Raw genomic sequence first — 21,774 nt, forward strand, 5'->3', positions numbered from 1 at the left:
AGTTTTGAGTGTCTTGTTTTTTAGATTCCACAGATAGGTGAAAACCTATGGTATCTATCTTTCTTTGTCTGATTTATTTCACTTAACATGATACCCTCTGGGTCCATCCATGTTGTTGTGAATGGCAAGATCTCATTCTTTTTTGCTTTGAAGGCCTGTTTTCCATCTAGGATCCATGGCATTCTTTCTCGGTACCCGTCCTGGCTTCACATGCTCAGTCTTAGGTAAAAAGAGCTCCAGCCTCCCATCCTGGCTTCAGGTGGCTTATCCTGGGTAAGCCTGCCATTCGTTAGAAGAGGGGCATCGTGTTTTTAAAATCTTTCGTACATTCACGTGTCTCCCTTGCTGGACTGCACCCTCATGACGGGGAGCCCCTGGAGCTTCTATCTTTTTTCTTTTCCTTTTTTTAGTCACACGGTATCTCCTATTTAGTAGTAGTACAGTAAATATTTATTGAATGGATGAATGAACCTGATATTCTCTAAAAAGATTTGAGAGGAACTTAGTTGCCCTTTAAATGAAAATGCCATGTATATACTGAGCTGCTTCATTATTTGCACTTCTAACTTTCAGTTTAACAGGGTCCTCGCACACGTGCCAACACACACGCAGTTGGCTACTCCTTACCATAGTGCTTGATTTGAACAATTAAATGATTCTGTAGATGCTCTTTGCCTCCTTCCATCTCAGTGGCATATAGACTCTGTTGTGTGCCAGACTCTGTTGTGTGGTGCCCACAGAGTTCCTGAATGCACTCCAGGGACTGGTCAGGAATGTGGGTTCTGGCATGCTCTCTAAAGCAGGCTTTACTCTGCTTTATTTATTGGGGTTCCACTGAAGTTTGCATCAGAGAGAAGGGCTCACTTGGAAACCATTGCTCTACAAACTAATGCTTTCCAGACCATTTTTGCTGAGGTAGAATCCCAGTCTTGCCTGTCCCTTGTCAACATGGCTCTCAGCCCTGAGGGTGGCCAGGTGGGGACCTTGATAGCATCTGCATGTCAGGTTGGGCTTGGACTGAGGGTGTCCACCTCAGGCCTCCCCACAGCACGGAATCTGCTTCACATTCCTCTGCTCTGAGACCCGTTTGTTGAGATCTGTGCTGAAGAAAGCTGTAGCATTGGGAGGAAGGACCCTGTCCCCTTTTCCTGTTCTCTCTCTCACTGCTGTCATTTGACCAGCTGTGGGTGAGTCTTTTCTATAGCATGGCTCTATGTTGCTTCTACTGGTGTTTGAGAAGAGAGAGTTGGACAATTTAGTATCAGTCCGGGTCATCTTAGTATTTCTTACTGATGCTCTCAACTTTTTTCTCTTTTAATATGTCATTACCTGAAAAATGCAAAGAGTTTTAAAACATTATTTTTTAAGTATATTCAGTGTTGTGCAACCACCACCACTATCAGTTTCCAGAATTTTTTCATCATCCCAAACAGAAAAGCATTCTTGTCCCTCCTTCTGCACATGTTCTCAGATGCGTCTCTGCTGTGTGGTTGGTGTGTATGAGCTGGAAGGGTCAGCTCTTGAAGACCATATGTTGCCCAGCCTCCTGCCTGGAAGCTACAGTTCGATCCATTTCTCCTTTGGTCATAAAGAACAACGTCCTACCCGTAACAACCCATAGTATAGTCGAAGACAAGTCACTTGATAACCATTTATTTCTCAGTGAGACACCCAACTCCTGGAGCCTGTCCTTGTCCCTTTAACCTTTCCTGTTGGCTTTTCATGACCTCCTAAAGACTCCCAACAACCTCTTTAAAATAGTACAAAACTGGACATGATAGTGTAACGAAGGTCAACCAATACCGAATATGGTGGAAATGTCCCTCGGTTCTTTAAGAGTCTGTCAGTCCTCCAGGTGAGGCATGTTTCCACGGGTGGTGGCACCCCTGCGGTGGGCTTGATGTTGGGGGCGGGGGGAGCGAGGGCTTGCAGATGACTCACTTCTGGCCAAGGTGACCGCTGCTTGCCCCAGGGGTCAGGAGCCCAGGAGGAATGGGGTGACCCACTTTGCCAGCTTGGAAACAGATGAGCTCATGGCTCTTTTCCTATTGAGATGGGGGTTTTGCACTGTCTTCATGCTAGATTGATGGGAAACCTGGCATCTCTGTATAAGGTGCCCTTCCGCCCCTGGAATTGTTAGTGAACCCCAGGGGCTTACTCAGTCCAGAGGCCCGTGACTTCTGGTAGTGGTAGCAACTACTAACAGGATGGCTCTGGAGTCGGCTCTATGTCCCAGCCATGAACGCAGCTGCATTCCCACTCAGCCGCCTGCTTATTATCGGAATTTTCTTTGTCAGAACTAGGCTCATTATGACCTCACTCCGCAGCAACCTTTTTTTCTAATTCCCTGACTGGTGTTAGTATCCATCAGTCACCCAAGCTAGGAACCTTGGCGTTCTCTTTCCTGGGTTCCCGTCCTTCACCACCCCCACCGTCCCCATGTCCAGCCTAGCACCAGGTCTATCTGCTGAAGCTTCTTCGGGGTCTCTCTCCAGCTGCACCCCACCCCCCGGCCTGGCACAGACTGTCAGGTCCTTCACTTAGCCTTCAGCAATGACACTGTAACTAGTTTTCTCTCCCCACGCCACGTTCCCCGTAGTTTTGCCAGAATTATTTTTCTGCAGGATTATTTACTATCCTTCTACTGAAAGAGATATGAATCTAAAATTACCCGGAGTAATAACCCAGTATCTCCAGTGTAAAATTATTCTTCCTTCGCCTGGCATGTATGGCCCTTAATGAGATGACCTCGCTCTACATTTCAACTTCATCACCTGTCCTTCCCCTTAGAGAGCTTGAACCCCTGGCACACAGAACTGCCATTGAGGAAGAAGGGGGAAGAGGCGATAGCTCTGGGGCATCAACTCAGACAAGAGTGAGCTTTCTCCTGTGGCCGAAAGTGTGATGTTTTGGGGAGCCACCATCCCCAGCCCCAATGGTAGGTGAACAACTTTCATGCTGGGGCTTCAGGAAAGCAGGACCGTCAGGGAAGGTCTTTAGCTCTAACAGGAAGCAGAATCATCGGCAAATAGTAGGACAGTTTGCTCACTGAAGTCCTGGGGCACACAGTCAACAGAGTTGGGGTCAACAGGCCAGGAAAAACCAGGACCATTTTTCAGAACAACAATCAGTATAAAGCAATCTGGGTAAAAAATGTCAAGAGATTTGGAGAGGGGCTATCTTTTAATTGGTACCAGATGAGACCCAGAAAGTGCTTGATAATGTTTGTTGAGCAATTTATTTCTGCTACTTTTTCACTCCACTCTATTAATATATTGTTTGCTTATAACATTAATATTACATTTAATTCTACTGGATTCATTCTGGTTTCAAAAAGCCATTTCTTTCATCCACTTAGGAAAGTTTTATGGAATACCTACCATACATCTACATTAGAACATTTGTGGGGCAAAGATATGATGACTGTTCTTCACGAATCTTCATAGTAAGACATTTGGAGATAGACATAAGATGTTTACGTATGATCTCTCACTCTATGTTTGTACGTTATCATCTTTTCCTTTTATCATCCCAGACTATGAGTAATCATGGTCTGTGTAGCATATTCTTCTCTCCTGGCCAAGTTAAGAGAGATCGTGTATGATGACTTACTTCTGTGTTGGAAGACTTTGTATGTATTATTATGCATAACCATCATATGTATAATAGTTATTATTATATACCTGTATATTGTTTATGTAAAAAAAAAGTGATCTGGTAGAGTCTGGAAATTTAGCCAAAGTTAGATTTCATTCTGCGGTTTTTTTTAGACCTTGTCCAAACTCTCAAAAGGATTTCAGTTAAGGTTGTTTTACCTTTTAGTAAGATTTCTTTTTGTCTTTCCTAAAAAGATTCAGCCTCTTGGAGTTGAGTGTAAGTAAAGACATAGATAGATTTGGAAAGAAATGAGGAAAGTGCACACATTTCCATATAGAATCATGCTTGTGGAGCTTCCTCTTCCTGGCATTAAACATGGCGAAGACATTGATCCCAACTGGAAAGACAAGTAGAAGTCAACTAACTCTTCCCATCTCAATCTCTTACACACTTCTTACCATTTCTTTTTAAGTCAAAGAACTTGTGTCCCCTCAATTAAAAAAAACAAAAGAACAAAAAACAATGGGCTCCCCTGGGAGGACAGATTAAGCCCACTTTTTCTGAGAAGGATACCTGTGACTTTCACTCTGTTAACCTCTTGTAAACCAGCATCCCTCTGCAGCTGCGTCTGTGTGCCCCTGGCTCAGACCTTCAGTGTATGATTCAGGAAGCTGAAGTCTGGGAGTTGGACGATAGCACAGTTGGGAAGGGGGTCCAGTGCGGGCCTGTCCACAGAACCACACCAGCACCTGCTGGCCGAGCCTCCGCCCACCCTCCGCCGCTCACCCTGCTTGCTGCATTCGGCACCCACTCCATCCCAGTTTATGTCTGTTCATTCGGATGCTTTTGTCATCCCTGCTTTTGGTCTCCAGCTCTCATTTCTGATACTCTGTCCCCTCTGCCCCCACCGGGCAAGGCAGCGTTTCCCCTCCCTCTGCCCAAGACCCCCATCGCCTGCATGTGTAGCGGGGCTCCAGGACTTCTTCCCAGGTGGCATTTTCAGGGCTGCCCCCGGCTTCTCTGGCCAAAGGAAGGACAGTTCAGTTACCCTGACACCATTTGCACACATCCGTCTGGTTGTCATCTAGGGACGCCCGGCCTGTCTCTTCTGAGGAGCTTTCTGAGATCAGCCTTCCTCAGCCTTGCCCTTTGATTTTCCCTCATTGACTCCTACAGCTCTGACTTCTGCAGTTCTCTGTCTTCTGTCCTTTGAGATCCCTCACAGGCAGATAGACTGTGCATGGTCTTCTGAGTGAAGCCCGTCGGGGCTGCCGTGGCCCCGGCTATCCTCCTTCCTCGGGCCCCACCGGGTCCTCATTTGTTGTAGTTTGGTGGGTTTTTGTTTTGACTTTGGAAGAAATGTTTCTAAACATTGCTGGGATGACCCCCAACCAGAGGCTCCCTTTATACTCTCACCTCCTCTTCTGGATTCAGGTCGGATGCTGGTCCTCCACACAAACACAGAAAGCATGTGAAACTCAAGTGGCCTGTTCATTCTGGTAATTTTCAGAACTAAGAGACTCAGGTCGTGACAAAGCACATTTGCTTTTAGCAGGTTCCCGAATCCTGTGACTTTCTTTCTCTCCCCCTGAAGCCAGCCCTTTATCGTAGAGCTCGATCTCCAGAACAGAGGGGGAGCCTTTAGCTGGAGGTGTCAGGGTCCGTGTGGAGAAGTGGGTTGGCACTGGCTGGAGAAGCAGGCTGAAGGCGGCCGAGCGGGCGCCCAGTGGAGGGGACGTGGCAGCCACCAGCCGTGCCCGCTGAGATCAGCGCGCTGCAGCCTCTGATGCGTGCACAGCTTCCCACAGGGAGAACATGGAGGATGAAAACCCCACAGGAAAGAAGCTTCTTGCCCAGACTGGGCTGTTCCCCAGCCGGGAAAGTGTATGTTTGGGTGCTGAAACTGACAGCACGTTTGCATGCAGCTTCGGGATCCCTCCCCGAGCGCTTCCAGACACAGCCCATGCGGTAGACCTCCTGAGGAGGTCGTCGATTTTGCTGGCTCTGCGTTATTTAAATCGTGCTTAGTCATTCATTCTCATAAAATCTGGACTATCACTTACTGTATCTGTGTTGTCATTTTCACAGGTGTTTGATGTAAAAATAGTTTCATTACGAATGAAAGTATTTCTCCTCTCAGGCAGATACCAACATATAACAATATTGTAAAGTTGGAAATCTGTGTCATTTGTGTTCACCCGTGTGAGATATTAAAGGCAGAAGTAATATTTTTATTACCTTTTTAAATATTGGAGATACTTATTTCAAAGCAGTATATGAAAGTTTCCTTATCTTCAATAATATATCCATGTATTAATTAGCTAAATATCTAGCTGGGCAACACAAAATACCTAGATTCATTATACAGTTACCAATTCTACAGAGAAATCTGGCTTTGTACGATGCTAAGTGCATTAAAACATCATTATATTAAATGTGCTGTATTTATTTGCAGGAGCTGTGCTTTTCCTGATAGATACGTTCTGTAGGCCTTTTCTTTTTATCATAGTTTAAATTTCAAGCATTTAATGGTGTGACTTTTATTTTAACACCGAGATTAGAGAGAAAAAAATTCTGGCAAAACACTTTCACTTTAACACCCAGGTTAGAGGAAAAAAAATCCACTTCTCTCAATCTTTGGGAAGACACCAGCTGATGCACAGTGTAAAAAGATAGGATGTTCAAAATAGCTCCTAATAGCATCCTCTAATGTTATTATTTATGGAAAATATTTTATATCTGTATAATTTTAGAGTTTTCTTTAAGTAATATTTATTAAGTACTCCCAGTGCAGTACAGAGATACTTTAGTTCAAAAACAAAATCCCCTTAGGGAAAAGGAATCTTAAAGTCATTGTAAAGGTTCTGGAGATCTGTTGCACAACAATGCAAATATCATTAACTGAACTGTGCACTTAAAAATGATTAAGATGGTGAGGTGCCTAGTGGCTCAGTTGGTTAAGCGTCTAACTCTTGGCTTTGGTTCAGGTCATGATCTCAGGGTCGTGAGATCAAGCCCTTCATCAGGCTGCCCACTCAGTGGGGAGTCTGCTTGAAGAGTCTCTCCCTCTGCCCCTCCCCCCACTTGCTCAAGTGTGTGTGTGCATGCGCTCTCTCTCTCAAATAAACCTTTTTTAAAAAACGATTAAGATGGTAAATTTAATATTATGTGTTTTTTAACCATAATTGAAAAAAAAAAAGAATGCATGTAGTTACAAGGTTGAGATGGCAGTGGCTTTGGTCTGGGCAGTTCCAGGGATGCATAGTTGCAGGGACATCTCCCCCATGAGTCAAGGCTGGAGAAAGACAAAGCCCTCTCCTCCACCGCCTTGGATGTCTCTCTGCTCCTACACTGTCATTTCTGAAGTTGATGCCTCCACCAACAGTGTCATACTGAGGTGTCTCCTGTGCCAGCAGCCCATCCTCAGAAAGCTCTACATCCCACCCATGCCACATGTTCTTCCTGGTACTTGCATCTGCCGGCCAGGTTGGTGAGCAGGCTGGCTGGCCTCCACGTCCATCCCAAGTGAACGTCTGCGGCAGATCCAAGCCCAGGCTTTCGGCCCTGTAGTCCCATCATGGGGGGGTCTTTTGCCTCAGCTCATTTTCTTAGGACACCCTCACTCAGAGGGAATTTAAGGTGTGTTCTTCACACCTTAAGAGATGAAACCCGCTCAGGAAAGTTCTTTTATCCTAAGAGAATTTAGCCAGAAAGAAAGTTAAAATGAGATGCACCAGGAATATGATGGGTTTCTTCAGACCATAGCCAGTTTTCTTGCCTTTAATTTTTATAGATTACTTAAGTTTCTGAAAGCTTGCATTTGGACTCAGGAATCTTTCCCATTTCCAAAGAAGGGGTGTGTTTTTTGGCGGTGGATTATTTTTTCTTCTGCTCATGCACAGTGATCTCTTTGGCCCTGTTTCCATTAGGAGATGAAAGCATGGAAATTAAAAAACAAATCACAGGAATGAGAAGATTACTGAATGACAGCACTGGGAGGATCTATCAACGTGTGGGCAAAGAAGGAGAAAAATTAAAGGAAGAACCCCAGGATTTGGATTCAGTCTGGCCTCCACGTTTGAACTCCTCTGCTGAGGCCCCACAGAGCCTCCACCCTTCTTCACGTGGTGCGTGGAATGAGTTACCAACCCCCAGCGGGCAATTCTCAGGGCAGTATGGCACCCGCTCCAGAACCTTCCAGAGTCAGCCCCACAGCACTGGGAGCTCCAACGGTATGGTCATGATGAGACACTGAGAATGCTCGTGGGGGTGGGGGTGGGGGGGTGTCCAAATGTGTTTTACTTCTAAGTGTTCACCATGGTTTTGAGTTCAAACCCAAACATTAAACCCTCCCCTAGTCCCCTGCCTTGGCTGAGCAACACAAAGAGTATAAAAACCAGAATTGAGAAGCAAGAGTAAGGCTCTATATTAGAAATCACAATTTCTTAGAGGGATTTTAGCCCTTTAGGAAGTGAAAGCTATCATTTGCCGGGCGCCTGGGTGGCTCAGTCGGTTAGGTGACTGCCTTCGGCTCAGGTCATGATCCTGGAGTCCCGGGATCCAGTCCCGCATCGGGCTCCCTGCTCGGCGGGGAGTCTGCTTCTCCCTCTGACCCTCCCCCCTCTCATGTGCTCTCTCTCTCTCAAATAAATAAATAAAATCTTTAAAAAAAAAAAAAAGCTATCATTTGCCAACACACCGATACTTTTGTCATCGGAAGGAGCTCCCCTTTGTCATCAAAGGGAGCTTCTGGTCAGATGGGTATCATTAATACATCCTCTTGCTTGCTTTTTTGCTTTTCTTTATGATCACAAGGGTTGTGGTGAACGGGGGGCAGGGTGGGGAGACACATATCCCAGCATCCTAGTGACACCTTTGCTTTTATGGGACATTCCAGTAACTGCAGCAGATGATCCTTGTTGTAGGGCTTCCTTCATTAGGGCTGAAAACTATCCCTTTAGAGTAAAATTTCCTTAATTTAAATTCCTAACTGTTCAGAAAAGAAAATTAAAAGGTAATTTTTTTTTCAAAGCTTAAAAAAAATTGATAATTTTTTTCTGGACATGTTAACTTACCATCAAGTCACCTTGGATGTTAGTTGTCCCATAAATGTTATATGGATGTGCAGATCTGTAGTTTTCAGAAAGAGAACAAGAAAAAGCAAGACTGCATTTTCAGTTTCCTTGAAAAGTTAAGGATTTTCTTTTTCCATTCATTATTCCTTCAAGAAGAAGAGAACTGTTTTGATTTTTTTTTAACACAATTTGCAATAACCAGTTCAGAGGCATGAAAAGCCATCCCGAGACACTGCTGATGAGACAGGAGGGACCCCAAGAGACGTACGGGAGTCTTCTCTTTCTCTCAATATTGCATAAGCCAGATCACATTCGTGTGCTGGCATGCTTCCAGGTTAGGGGGACATGGCTCTTTAAAGACTCCTCCATAAAAATGAGAAGTCAGTTCTCCTTAAAATTAGAAAATGATTTATAACAAGTTGGAAAGGGTTGGTTTTGTCCTCTAAAAATGACAAAGACAGTACTTAGAATACTGACTAGGAATATTCTTTAAGGCCCTCCTAATTCGACTGCCATGGAAGAAACGGTAAGAGAAATAGGACACCCTCAGGTGTGTATGAAGTTAATTCACCCCACATCAATAAGTTTTGGGTGAAGAGCATTCTGTTTTCCAGGATGCAACAAGGATGGTGGATTTACTCGGGAAAATGTTATTAACGTTAAAAGTTACAAACATAAATTCCCCCATATTGGTTTGAAAACAGATTTTTTGTGTTTATTGTTTGCTTATTTTCAGTAGAAATTCATCATATACAACTGTGACTACTTCGAATTTCATTGAAATTATTTGCAGTTTTAAAAGTTGTAACATCTCAGTTTGCTGCAACTTTGAGTGTAAATAATTACGCTACTCCAAGCATTAAGTTGTCCGTATGTATTTTGTGATTTTGCCGTGGTGAAGTGTTTTATATTATCCACAAACAGTGCATACTGTGGAATTAAAATTACACTTAATGTATAACAAAAGATGCAATTGGATCCATGCCTTCGAACTTTCCCCTTGTGCCTGGGGACACCCTGAGTGACAGCACATTCCAGTTCCCAGTGGTCGGGTTGGACACAGACGCCAGAGGGAACGCTGCAGGGAGAGGGATTTTCCAAATGTTCCACTGTATCCCAAGGACACGGGGACAACCTATGTTTAATAGGATGGTTTTACTAAGAAAAAGATACTAAATTGAAACAGAGGTAAGGAGGCTAAAGCGAGGGAAACGTAAGACATGGGGAGGGGGAAAAGAGGTGTGAGGGTCTCCTTCACTAAGGTGGAGAAAAGCCAGCACCGAATATAGCCTCCCACGTACACTCTGCCCCCCCGGCTCTTCCCCGCCCCAGACGTCCCACTCCCACAGTGTTCTAAAAGTTTTAATGTCTTGACAGTTCTTAATTTGGGGAAATACTAGAAAAACTATTTTTTTAATAGTTAGACACATTGATTTTTAACGTGAGATTTTAGAACGTGCAGCTACCGGGTTTTTCTAGAAGGCCATTCTTCTCAGAGTTCGTGTTTTTCTGCAAGAGTGTATGTTTCTAGTGAATTTTTATGGTGCTGTCACCTGAGATGCACTGGTGTGACACTAGGGAGGCCTGCTGTGACCGTGAACGTGGGCACACGTCCGTGCGGGCTCCAGCATCCCGCGAGACACATGCACCTTATGGCGCAGAAGCCTGGATAATTAGATCAAGTCGGCCCCCAACATTCAGGTGGTAACAGATATCGGGTACATTTTCCTTAGGCACTGTTTCATAATAACCGCACGTGCTTCAAAATGCTGTCAGGATACCTTCCTTTCCCCCCCACCCCCTTTATAATTTTGTTGTTGACATTTGGAGTGTGCCATTCTTTTCTTTGATGCTTAGGAGAACTTCCCGCCGTGAATTCGTCCGTTGGATCCAACTGCTGTACTTGCAACTGCCAGTCAACGTTGCAAGCCATCCTCCAAGAACTCAGGACCATGCGGAAATTAATGCAAATTCAAGCAGGTACTGACACCAGGCCCCTGACTTTTAATGCCTTTGACCTCTTCAATTGGGTCGTTTATTGTGCTCTTGGTATTTGGTTCTTCTCACCTTGCTGTCTCGCTGTGCTTTTTCAACATGTTTTTCCTTTAGCAAATCTAACAGGTTTCTCATTGCTGATACTACTACTCATACACTCGTGTGCGCGAGCCACAGAAGTGTGGCTGACTCCTCTTACCTCCTGAGGTGCTCCGTTTGGGGGCTGCATGCATGTCAACAACCCCTACGCCCGTCCCTGCCCCTTGTGGGGCGCAGCGTGACGGTAGGGAAGCTGCGCATTGTCGTACAGGTCTGCAGGGCCCTCTCGGGAGCGTGGGCTGTCCTGGTGAAGACTTTCCAGAGCGTAAGCACATGAGGTGCTGCCTCTTAGGCCTTGCTTGCGGCTTGTTTCCCTAATATTCAGCATATAGAAGCCCAAAGACACCTCGTGTCCTGTCTTCCTTAGTTACATGACGCCTCTTTTGTTCTCACTCGTGTTAGTCAAGTGGAAGGATGGAAGAGCCGTGAGTCTGCAGCTTGGGGTCAGTGTCCCTGTTGTCCTCATGAGGCTGTGTGACTTCTCTGTGCTCAGATTTCTCATCTGGAGCTGGAGCATTAATATCTAACTCACAGGATGGTTTTCAAAATAGAATGAGTTAGTAAATGTAAATGAACTCTGTCAAGCATGATACAGGCAGAAACTATTTCGTTAGTGTTGTTCTAAAGACCAGGAGCGGGTTCATAGAAGTCTGGGTCACCACCACAGCGAGTATGGTGTCTAATCTCAACTCAAAAATGCAACTTTTTGGTCACAGATCCAGAAAGTAATAAATCATTTCATTAAGGCCTCCTCTGGTGAGGGAAGACTGCTCCTTGAGCAGGAAATAGCATAGTCATATGTGGCCAGCATTCCCATTCCTGCACTGTAAAGAGATTCAGGAAGGTCATCGTTCAGAAATTGTACTTGGTGCCATTTAGTGAATTCTAGCAAAATTGCAATATACAGTGATGTGGTTTTGATATAAAAAGCTTAATACGTAAACACACCGTCACCCAAGAGCGCAGGAAAGGAAGGTGAACAAAAGGCCCTCTGAAAAGCAACATCTAATTGTATGTGCTGAATTTGGTTTTAGCCCAAGGAAACAATAAGCATTTTGGTGAGGCCAGTAAGCGTTCACTCATCTTGTTCCACCACAACAACCCATGTTCTTATTGACCTGGCAAAAGTTAACATCTCTTAAATGAGGAGCACAGAAAGAAAGTCTCCTTCATGATGTACAGATTCTTTTCCTGGAGGAAGAATTTGTTAGCACTTAAGAAAATATGCATATGAAATTCTAATGATTTATTTTGTTACTTAAGCTCCTTACTACCGAAATGGCAAACTACAAATTGCAACCATTTAAATCCTTTACTGAAGCCCTTTTGGAATCTATTAAGTAAATGCCACTTTGTCACCGTGTTTTCTTTTCTGAACCTTTGCAGATTAGGGCGGTAAATGATTCCAGTTTGTAGGAGAGCAGAAAGGATAAACCAAAAAAATTACTCTTCTTTAATTTCCTTAAACTTAAGAATCTGTGTTGTGTGGGTAGATTGACTTAAGGCTTATTGCCTATAACATGTAGATTTAAATTATATTTAGAAAGTTTCACCTTTACTTGAGGAAGAAGACAAGGAATACGATGAAGCCATAAGATCTGGAAGCAAGAGAGGACTGCTGTGTCTAGACTTGCCAATGGAGGAGAAAAAGTCAGATAGTCCCTGTGTTCTTTAAACCCAAAGCATTTTCACTTTTACTTTAGAATAGCAAAGCTTGGAGAGGCGTGAGTCCTAGACCATTGAAAACTGCTTCCCTTGTCTGTTTGACTTTGGGCGTGGAGACCTGGCCTTGTGTGAAGATCCAGAGAAGAAGAAAAATTCTCCACTCAGGCTTGTACACTGGAATCACTTGAGGAGCTTTGAAAAAGATCTCAATGCCTGGGCGCCACCCCTACAAATTCCAATTCAGTTAGTCTGGGGTAAGGCTGAGGCACGGACTTTTTTTTTTAAAAGCTCCCGGGTGATTCTAACGTGCAGCCAAGGTCAAGCACCAATAAATTGGACTAATACTGCACAGGTGGTTAAAAACCTTTTCAGTGCTCCTATGCAGTGCAAGGAGTTGTTTTCTTTTTTTTTTTTTTTAAGTAATCTCTGCACCCAACGTGGGGCTCGAATTTACAACCCCAAGATCAAGAGTCACATGCTCCTCCAGCTGAGCCAGCCAGGCGCCCCAAGTAGTTCATTTCTAATACTTGTAAATTTCTTGCCAGTCTAGAGATGCAAATACCAAGTTCAAAGTATAAATATCCTTTATTTGCAAACTGATAGGAAATGATCCATATTTATATGCATTTAAAGATCTTTAGTTTTCATTTGGCTTCTTTCTATAAAAAAGCAGGCATATCCAATGATCATATTTAGTAAGCCATATTGAAACATGAAGATTTAAATAATGATGCCATATTTTTCTCTAACACTTTCCATCAGAATATTTCTAAATGGTTAACAAACATGACTTGCCAAAGTACATCTGTGAAAACTATACTTACTATCCTTGATTTCCTTACGTGTAGATTCAGTACTGATACTTGATCTTTGTTCAGTGCTTTTCATCTTTGGAACTCCACCTGTTTCCGGATTTTGCTGGTCTTCTTGACTTGCACAGAACTATGTCATTCCTATTTTTCAGCTACCTAAAACCAAGGTATGGAGGACAGCCTGGTCAGAATGCAGTACTGAGTGCAGTGCTGTGGAGATGGTTTGTGCGTGGACAATATGGGTTTGTGAGGAAGGAGTAACTGGCCCTGATAAATGAGCAGCAGGCTTTGCCCACGGGTGTGCTAGTCATTCCAGACTGATTCTTTAAAAAATGATCATCATTGCTCAGTCTTAGTCCATTTTGGTGCCTGTAGCTTGCCAGCAGCTGATCAGCTTACCCTCAAAGGATGATTAGAATATTCCTGAGTTTGGCTTACCAGGAAGCACGGACAGCTACACCTGAACTTAAGTTCTGAGTTCCCGTTTATATAAAAATGTCCTGCGACTTGTAAGAAGACGCTCAGATGTTCTTCTGTGGCTCAAAATCGCTTTCTTCCACAGAACCCAGTGGTAGCAGTAAGTGTGATGATTTACCAGCATCGGGGACAGAGTTTTCTCTGGGTCGCTCTTCTGCATGTAGAACTCGAAAGCACTCCAGAGACGACATTTGGTGTCCTACGGGTCCCACAGGAGATTGACTTTGGTCTCCTTCCTTGACTGAAGCCCATTTCGGTCTCAGCTTGTGGAACATGTAGGTGGACGGGTGATAACTTCTCCCAAGTTCGACTCAGATGCCTGTACTCTATTTTTGTTCATTTTTCACAGTTGGAACCCCAAACAGACAACAACCCCCGATTTCCCTTATATGCTCCCAGCGAACTGCTGTCTCACGCAAGAGAAATAAAAAGAAAAAAGTGCCCCCAAAGACTGTTGAACCTCTGACTGTGAGGCAGAAGCCTGGCGTGTTAGAAACGGAGAAGAAGACAGCCGGGGCCTCAGAGCAGCCTGGCTCCCAGGAGGCCGAGGCCCCCTCGGCCGGGGAGAACCGCGTGCTGGGATTCGGCATCGTCCTGGATTCGCCTGCCTCCGATGTAAGTCCATGTTCTCTGGCTACTGACACGAAACTGACGTCACTTGCAGGAGTTTTATAGCACTAATACACTTTCCCCTTAGCTCGTTCCTCCCACGAACACTAGGGGAACTTGCAAAAGACATGTGAGAATGAGGAAAGGAAGACCATTAATAATTTCCTTGCCTAGAATTTTCACTTCCCAAAATCTTCTACCTTTATTTGAATGTGCCTCCATTCTTTATCCCTGCACGAAGAAGGGTGATGGAGTAAATAATCTGCTCACTAGTTTCTTTAACAGTTTTAATTCTGAAGTGGCCATTTTCAATGTCCTCAGCATAGAGAGCTAAAAGAACGTAATTAAATCCTTTGTAAATGGGCATAAATGAACAGAACCTTACAGATAAGGTCACACCTTTCTAGAAACACAAACTAATAATAAAAAAAGAGCAGTAGTGCTAAATCGATTTTATAGATGCAAGCCACACTGCAATTAGGTTGCAGTGCCATGCCATGTACTCTGTGTAATGATAGGTTAATGCTCTGCAACGGTTTTTCTATTTTAATATCATAGCTAGAAAGTTGTTGCAGTCCCAGATGTTGGATGACATCTAAGATACCCATCCAACTAGCCATTTTATAGCCATATGATTATAAACTGATATCTTTAAGAATATGCTATCTTTGTAACTGCGTACTCTATTTACAATATCTTTATCTAAGTACATTGATGCGAACCCCTCTTGTTGGGGGAGTTCTTAAAATAAACAGGAGTGAGTGATCTATTATTATCAGTTTGCATAGGATGAGAATCCTGCTGAGAACACCCACAGGCCTATATGGGATTGGAGTTTGGCCCTACCTTTTAAACTTTAAATGAAAAATAATTGCTATTTTTTAAAAAAAGTGTTCCCTTTCAAATTGCAGAAAGGCAGTTTGCTAGCATGTATCCATGTTGGGTCTTTACCAAAGGGAGGCGACTTTTTTAGGCTAGAAAGTCATTTGAACTTTTATCCAGTCCTTAGTGTGAAAGGGTTTTCTTGGTTTTTTTACCTTTGAACACATGCTAAAATTAGGAAGCAGTTCTTCTCGACTGAAAACTTAATTTTAAAAAAATCATTAATGATGATAATGTTCTACCCCAGGCCAGTCCGCTGACTTGATTACATCATATGCTTATTGCAACTAAGGCCCCGGTTTCAAAACCCAGGTAGATCACATATTTGGAAACAGAGGTGAATTATTCCACAACACAAAGTACATTCAATCTTACGTAGTTTTCATAATACTTTTATATTTGTCTTGAACTTTCTAAGGGTTCTTTTCTGATAGACATTAATGTATCAGGAGCAATCATATGAATTGTGTAAATCATCTCCTAAATGGGTCACTCTAGTGCTGATAACTGAACTTTCTCCTTTCTTTATTTTTAAACTCCAAATATACTTCAGAATTAAACTGAGGAAGATCTGATAAAGGCCTTATGTACATTAATAAAACAGAGTAGAATTTTACTGATATCAGCATTATAATTTTGTTTATATGCCAAATAAAAATAAATTGCTTTTTATTCATGATTATTTTTGCTAACAAGAGCTGTTAAATGTAACAAAGCACATTCAGAATTGTCCATGAAAACTCAGTTAGGTGCTGATTATCTTTGACCGAAGAATAACGTGCTTCTAAAAGCAAAAAATAGAGATAATTATCTTTACCTTATCCAGCTGATATGCCATTTGATTTACCTGTTCAACAGAAACTGTAACCACACCTAGAGGGCTGTGCAATGAACCCCTTCGTTGGGTGAGGCAGTTGTGTCCACACGTAGTGCTCACTGGCATTAATGAGCCCGCTTCCAAGGTCCCTGGGCAGGGAAGGAGGGGTGTGTGGATTGACTCCCTTAGGTGATGGAACCGTCAGTGCAAAGGCATCCAAATTTAGGTGCCCTTCTATTCTTTATTATTTCTTAGCCACAGTCCTTTTAAAATTTGGTGGAAGTCCAGAGGAGAAAACAGGAAATATTATAATAATCTTGTAGGAATTGTTCTATAAAATGGATTTGAGAAAATGTAATATAACTGGATACATATAAGTGGATGGGAATTCTGCACTTGTGTATTTGAAGATGGGCCCTGGGAAGTACCCAGCATTGGGAGGATTAGGTCCAAAGCTGTAGGACTGGGCAAGTGGTCCAAGGCCACTGGAACAGCCGTCTGGCCAGCATTGGTAGCTGATGATGATACAAAGGTAGGATGGGGCCAGGTAGTGGAAGCCCAAATATGCCGTGCTGATGCCCTTGACCTTCATCTGTGGACACTAGGGAGCCATTGCAAGTTTCAAGTAGAGGAATGATCATACTTGTGTCTTAACAGAGTGGCAAGTGGCATTGCCTTGTGGATGGTAGAGAGATGGAGAGAAGAAAGTAGAGACAAAGAGACCAGGAGGAAGACAGTTACAGTGGGTCGGGTGTGGGAGGGTCTACACAAGCAGTGAGCCTGCAGAAAGAGAAAGGAGCCATTTAGGAAGTGCCCACACAGAGGACTTGGTGGCTCAGTCGAAAGCAACCCCCCCACATTTCTCTCTTGGAAAACCAGGTTAGGCACTCTGTTAACTGCGGGGGGGAAGCAAGGGCAGAAGCAGGCCTTCAGTTCCAGATGGGAAACACAAGTAAGTTTAGGATCGCAAAATGGTCCTTAGATGTTTGGAGGGCGAGAGAAAGATTAGAGCTAGAAGCAATGAGAAAAAGACATGTAAAACCTATGCTTCGTCAGGTGTAAAAATTCACATTAATTTCTTCTAATTCACAGTGTATTAAGTCCTTGTTTTGCACCGTGACTTTTAGGGTCACCCGAATACAGATTTGTCTAGGGGCCATGCAGGGCCTTGCAGGGAGACCACCCGTCATCTGAGCGACAACGATTACCCCTACTCAGATGTGGAAAAATACTGAGCTCTCGTCAAAACCAACTGCACTGACCCTCAGAGTGTTGTAAACACTAAATGATAGAGAGCAGGTGAGACTGTCCTCCTGCAGTGCCTGGCACATAAAAGGTACTCAATAAATGTGATTGAGTCTGCAGATGACAAAGCGTCTGCATTTGCATGAAGCACAATATACAAAATAAACTTTTGAAACTTTAGGTCTAGGGCTCAGCTTTAATTAGAAACCTCTCTTCACCTTAACTCCTCATTTCCTCATTCTCTCCTCATTACATCTCTCAGTACCCCTGCCCCCCGGGCTCCAACGTAATTCTTTTTTTTTTTTTTTTAAAGATTTATTTATTTGAGAGAGAGAGCACATGTGCTTGCATGGGAGTGGGGGGCAGGGCACAGGGAGAGGGAGGGAGAGAATCTCAAGCAGACTCCCCACTGAGCGCAGAGCCCAACGTGGGGCTCAATCTCACGACCCTGAGATCATGACCTGAGCCGAGACCAAAGGTCAGACGCTCAACCAACTGAGCACCCAAGGTGCTCCCAACATAACTGTCTTTTATAGAACTTTCTATACTTGTCTGTAATTATTTATATGATTTTCTTCCTTCCAGGAAGGAATGCCAGTTTCTCCAGAGCAGGGGCTATATGAAAATAGTGGTATTTGTGTGCCACACTCTGCTCCATAATTTTTTATTGCTTTCATCCTCACTCTCTGAGGTGTCATTACTGTCCTCGTAGATGAGGATACTGTGGCATGAACGGCTTACGTAGCCTGCTCAGGTTCACAGCCAGAAAGGTAGAGCTGATTCTCACACCCAGGTCTGCAGTTGCCCTTATCCACCGAGTGACACACTTGGGCGTCCATTCTAGCTCCATTCCTGTACATGAGCCACACTCAGTAACCAGTCACAGGATGATGGTTGTATGAGGAGAACCGAAAGGTTGGACTAAGGCAGTTTACTCTGTTTACTTGGAAGGTTCTAGGAGAGAAGTGAATGGTTAAATGTGCAGGCTCTGAAATCAGGCTGCCTGGGCGAGAAGCTCAGCTGGGTAACCCCTTGCCTCAGTTTCCAGTCCATAAAATGGGAATAACAGTAATGCTGAACTCCTAGAACTGGCCTGCGGAAGAGTTAAATGAAGTAATCTACATGAAGCACTTAGAATAGTTCCTGGTGCATTCTATTTATTTATCTATTTTTTTTTAAGATTTTATTTATTTATTTGACAGAGAGACACAGCGAGAGAGGGAACACAAGCAGGGGGAGTGGGAGAGAAAGAAGCAGGCTTCTCAAGGAGCAGGGAGCCCGATGCGGGGCTCAATCCCAGGACCCTGGGATCATGACCTGAGCTGAAGGCAGACGCTTAACGACCAGGCGCCCCCCTGGTACATTTTAAACACTCAATAAATATTGGTTCTTTTTTAAACTGTAGCAGTCCTAGGTAAGTACCTTATAGGGACAAATCTCAATGTTAAATAAACTGAAGTGTACATATGAATGAACAAATACACATGAATAAATAGTGTTTACAAAAATAGAGTGGCCAGAAATATTTCTACTTTGGGGCAAGATTATTTGACCCACTTTAAATTAGCACATTAACTAAAATTCAAGCCTAAACTCCACAGAAGCCAAACCAGGAGCCCAAAACCCAAAACCGAATTTCAAATTTAAATACAATGTTTCCTTCTTTCTTTCACAACTCCATGCTCTGCCCTCACTCAGACAAGGCAGCCATGAATTTTTTGCAGTCAGTTTTTTCCTACTTAGTTGGACATACTAAATTGTGGTTTTCAGGATAGATATATGTGGCTTAAGCTTGTTTCATTGTTGTTGCTTTTGGATTTGGCTTGTTTTTTGGCTTTGGTGAAACACTCAGATCAATTTTTAAAAATATATTTGTGAGGGGCACCAGGGTGGCTCAGTCAGCTGAGCGTCCAACTCTGATCTCCGCTCAGGTCTTGATCTCAGGGTCGTGAGTTTGAGCCCCGCATTGGGCTCCAAGCTGGGTATGGAGCCTACTTAAAAAACAAATATATATATATGATACGTATGATAATTATTAATAGTAGGACACTTTTTTCTCTTTATTGGAATTATTGTGAATATTTTCCAGTAATCCTAGATTATCCAAATTTAAAAGTTATCAGAAGATAAATCTATGGCTACCCATCACCTGAAGATAATTTCATTAATGTTTATACTAAGTCATTCTTCTAAAAATAAATAATTTAAAATGTATTGCTCTCAACATAAGTAACTTCTGAAATCAGAATCTGTTTTGTTAACACCTTCTTAGCCCAATAAATACATCATCCACTGGGAACTAGTAAAGCAAATCAGCGGAGCAGGCGACTCTTTATTCGCTGACCCGCTGAACTTAAGGCAGTATATGCTTGAGAGAGAAGGTTCCAGTGCAGACTGATTGGGTTCAAATCCTTACTTCGTCTCTAATTAGCTGGATAATCTTAAACAAGTTACCTGACCTTTCCAAGCCTTAGTTTTTGCATCTGCAAACTGGGGATAATAAAATAGTCACTTCACAGGGTGAGGGTGAAGTTAGAAAAACCCCCTTCACCTGGGTTAGCCTAGAGCCTGGGAATATGGAGTATCGAGTAAATGTTAATGACATCACCATTTTCCGGGGTGTACCTAAATGAACAAAATAGTCCTTGCCCTGCAAGAAGCATAGGAGGAAAACACATAAGCAATAGTAACAGTATAATAGGACGTTAGCTCTAGTTGTGGCAGTCAGAAGATGGCAGGGGAGCCTGGAAGAGCAGGACTGACTGGCCCTTTGCCAGGAGGGTCAAAGACAGGCTCTCCGAGGAGCAGGTGCACTAGAGTTAGGATGGAAAAAGCTGGATGGCAGTGGCTAAAAATCTTACGTCTTCAACATTTGGGCTCAAATATCTTTAGCATAAATCAAGCCATAGTGCTTAGAGCCATTAATTTACCACCTGAGGAAGGAAAAAGCTAAAAACATCTCTAAATGACTTTGGAGTATCTCATTATGCAAGTGCATGGAGAAATTTCAAGGGGCCGAGTTGTATTGTATTTTCTAGTTAAATGCTTAGTTCTACCAAAATTTTGTCAAATAAAAAATCTATAAAGGCTTGGCCCTTTGATGACTTCTTGTCATGTTTATCCAATTCAACCTTAAATATATGCTAGTACATAGACTGTAATAGAACTTTTGCCCAAGCATTTTTTACTTACTACAGAACATCCACCTTACAATCGAGTCTTGATGGGGGCACCTGGGTGGCTCATTCGGTTAAGCGTCTGCCTTCAGCTCCTGTCATGATTTCAGGGCTCTGGGATCGAGCCCCACATGGGGCTCCCTGCTCAGTGGGGAGTCTGCTTCTCCCTCTCCCTCTGCTGCTCCCCCTGCTCATGCTCTCTCTCTATCTCAAATAAATAAATAAAATCTTTAAAAAAAAAATCAAGTCTTGATACAGTACATCCAAGGTGGAGACTCTGCCCCATCGACACTGAGATTCTCAGCTCCCAGCGAGACCTGCTACAGCAGGCCTGCCTTGTGATCTGGTATATTCTTATGAGTACCCACCTCCCTGGCCATGATTATGGCATTGCATTTAATAAATAGTAATAGTGGTTCCTGCTATATCTACCTGGAACAGACCTGAGTTATAGGAAATGATTTCAGTTCTTCCCAAACAGAACCAAGAGCACGTTTGTGAGCAAAATAAAATCCATTGTGAAGGGGTTTTGTGGCTCTTTAAAATTTCTTTTCATAAACTAAAGCTCATTTTCCTAGAAACACATCTAACATACTGCAAAATAAATACTAAATGAGAATAAAGGATCACTGTATATGAAAGTATTAGGAGCAGAAAGACTAAATTCATAGTCTTTAAACAATCTTTAAAATTCTGTTACGTGTTTTCAGCCCCAAATCAGTTAGTCTTATTCCACAGAATCCTGCCTCTTCATGCATGGTTTTTTTCTTGAGCCAACTAGCTAGCCAGTGGAGTATACCAACTATTGTGTGTAATTTATTAATTTGCAATTGAAAATTTGAGGTTAATTCCAGTATGAATATTCATGCAGTTTTTTTTTTTTTACTCTTTTAACCAGGAACCACATTTAGCTATTTGCATGTTTTACTGTAGTTTGGCATTGATAGTACCTTCTGGAAAATAGCCTCTATCAGATCTGTTCCCTCTGTGATTAATTGATATGATCTCTTTAAAATTGTTTTACGTGTTTTTCTTTAGATTATACAGGGAATCAAATGATACAATTGCTCATAGGGACTGAGGGGGAATCTTTTAATTTACCTGGTTAGGGGATTTCCCCACCCATACTAGATCTTGACCCCAGCTTCTACTAAGCAAAGGAAGGCCTTGACTGAAATGCAAAGGGGAACAGGAGAGTTAATGCCCACAGGCCTGAGTCCGTGAACATTTTTAAGGGTCATTATGGCTATACGTGGTTTTTGCCTCCAGAGCTTCCCTGGGTGTAAGACATGAAGCCACTGCATAAGGAAAATTCAACGTTTGAT

At 43.1% G+C, this 21,774-nt stretch overlaps 1 protein-coding gene across 13 annotated transcripts in view; it reads left to right on the forward strand.

The window, feature by feature from the left end:
* The window catches only part of BEND7 (BEN domain containing 7), a 79,882-nt gene that overhangs the window by 18,994 nt on the left and 39,114 nt on the right, over positions 1–21,774 (forward strand). For 12 of the 13 annotated variants that reach the window (XM_064592050.1, XM_064592051.1, XM_064592044.1 and 9 more), the window contains 3 exons: positions 7,527–7,829; positions 10,530–10,652; positions 14,070–14,335. In XM_064592050.1, coding sequence (XP_064448120.1) covers positions 7,538–7,829; positions 10,530–10,652; positions 14,070–14,335 — 681 coding nt within the window. In that variant the 5' untranslated portion in view covers positions 7,527–7,537. The remainder of the gene's footprint in view (positions 1–7,526; positions 7,830–10,529; positions 10,653–14,069; positions 14,336–21,774) is intronic. The other variant, XM_064592049.1, reaches the window with a different exon arrangement.

This window comes from Mirounga angustirostris, unplaced genomic scaffold, assembly GCF_029215605.1.
Source record: "Mirounga angustirostris isolate CCGP_5_RB_7025 unplaced genomic scaffold, mMirAng1.0.hap1 SCAF_5, whole genome shotgun sequence".
In the NCBI taxonomy this organism is placed as follows: Eukaryota; Metazoa; Chordata; class Mammalia; order Carnivora; family Phocidae; genus Mirounga; species Mirounga angustirostris.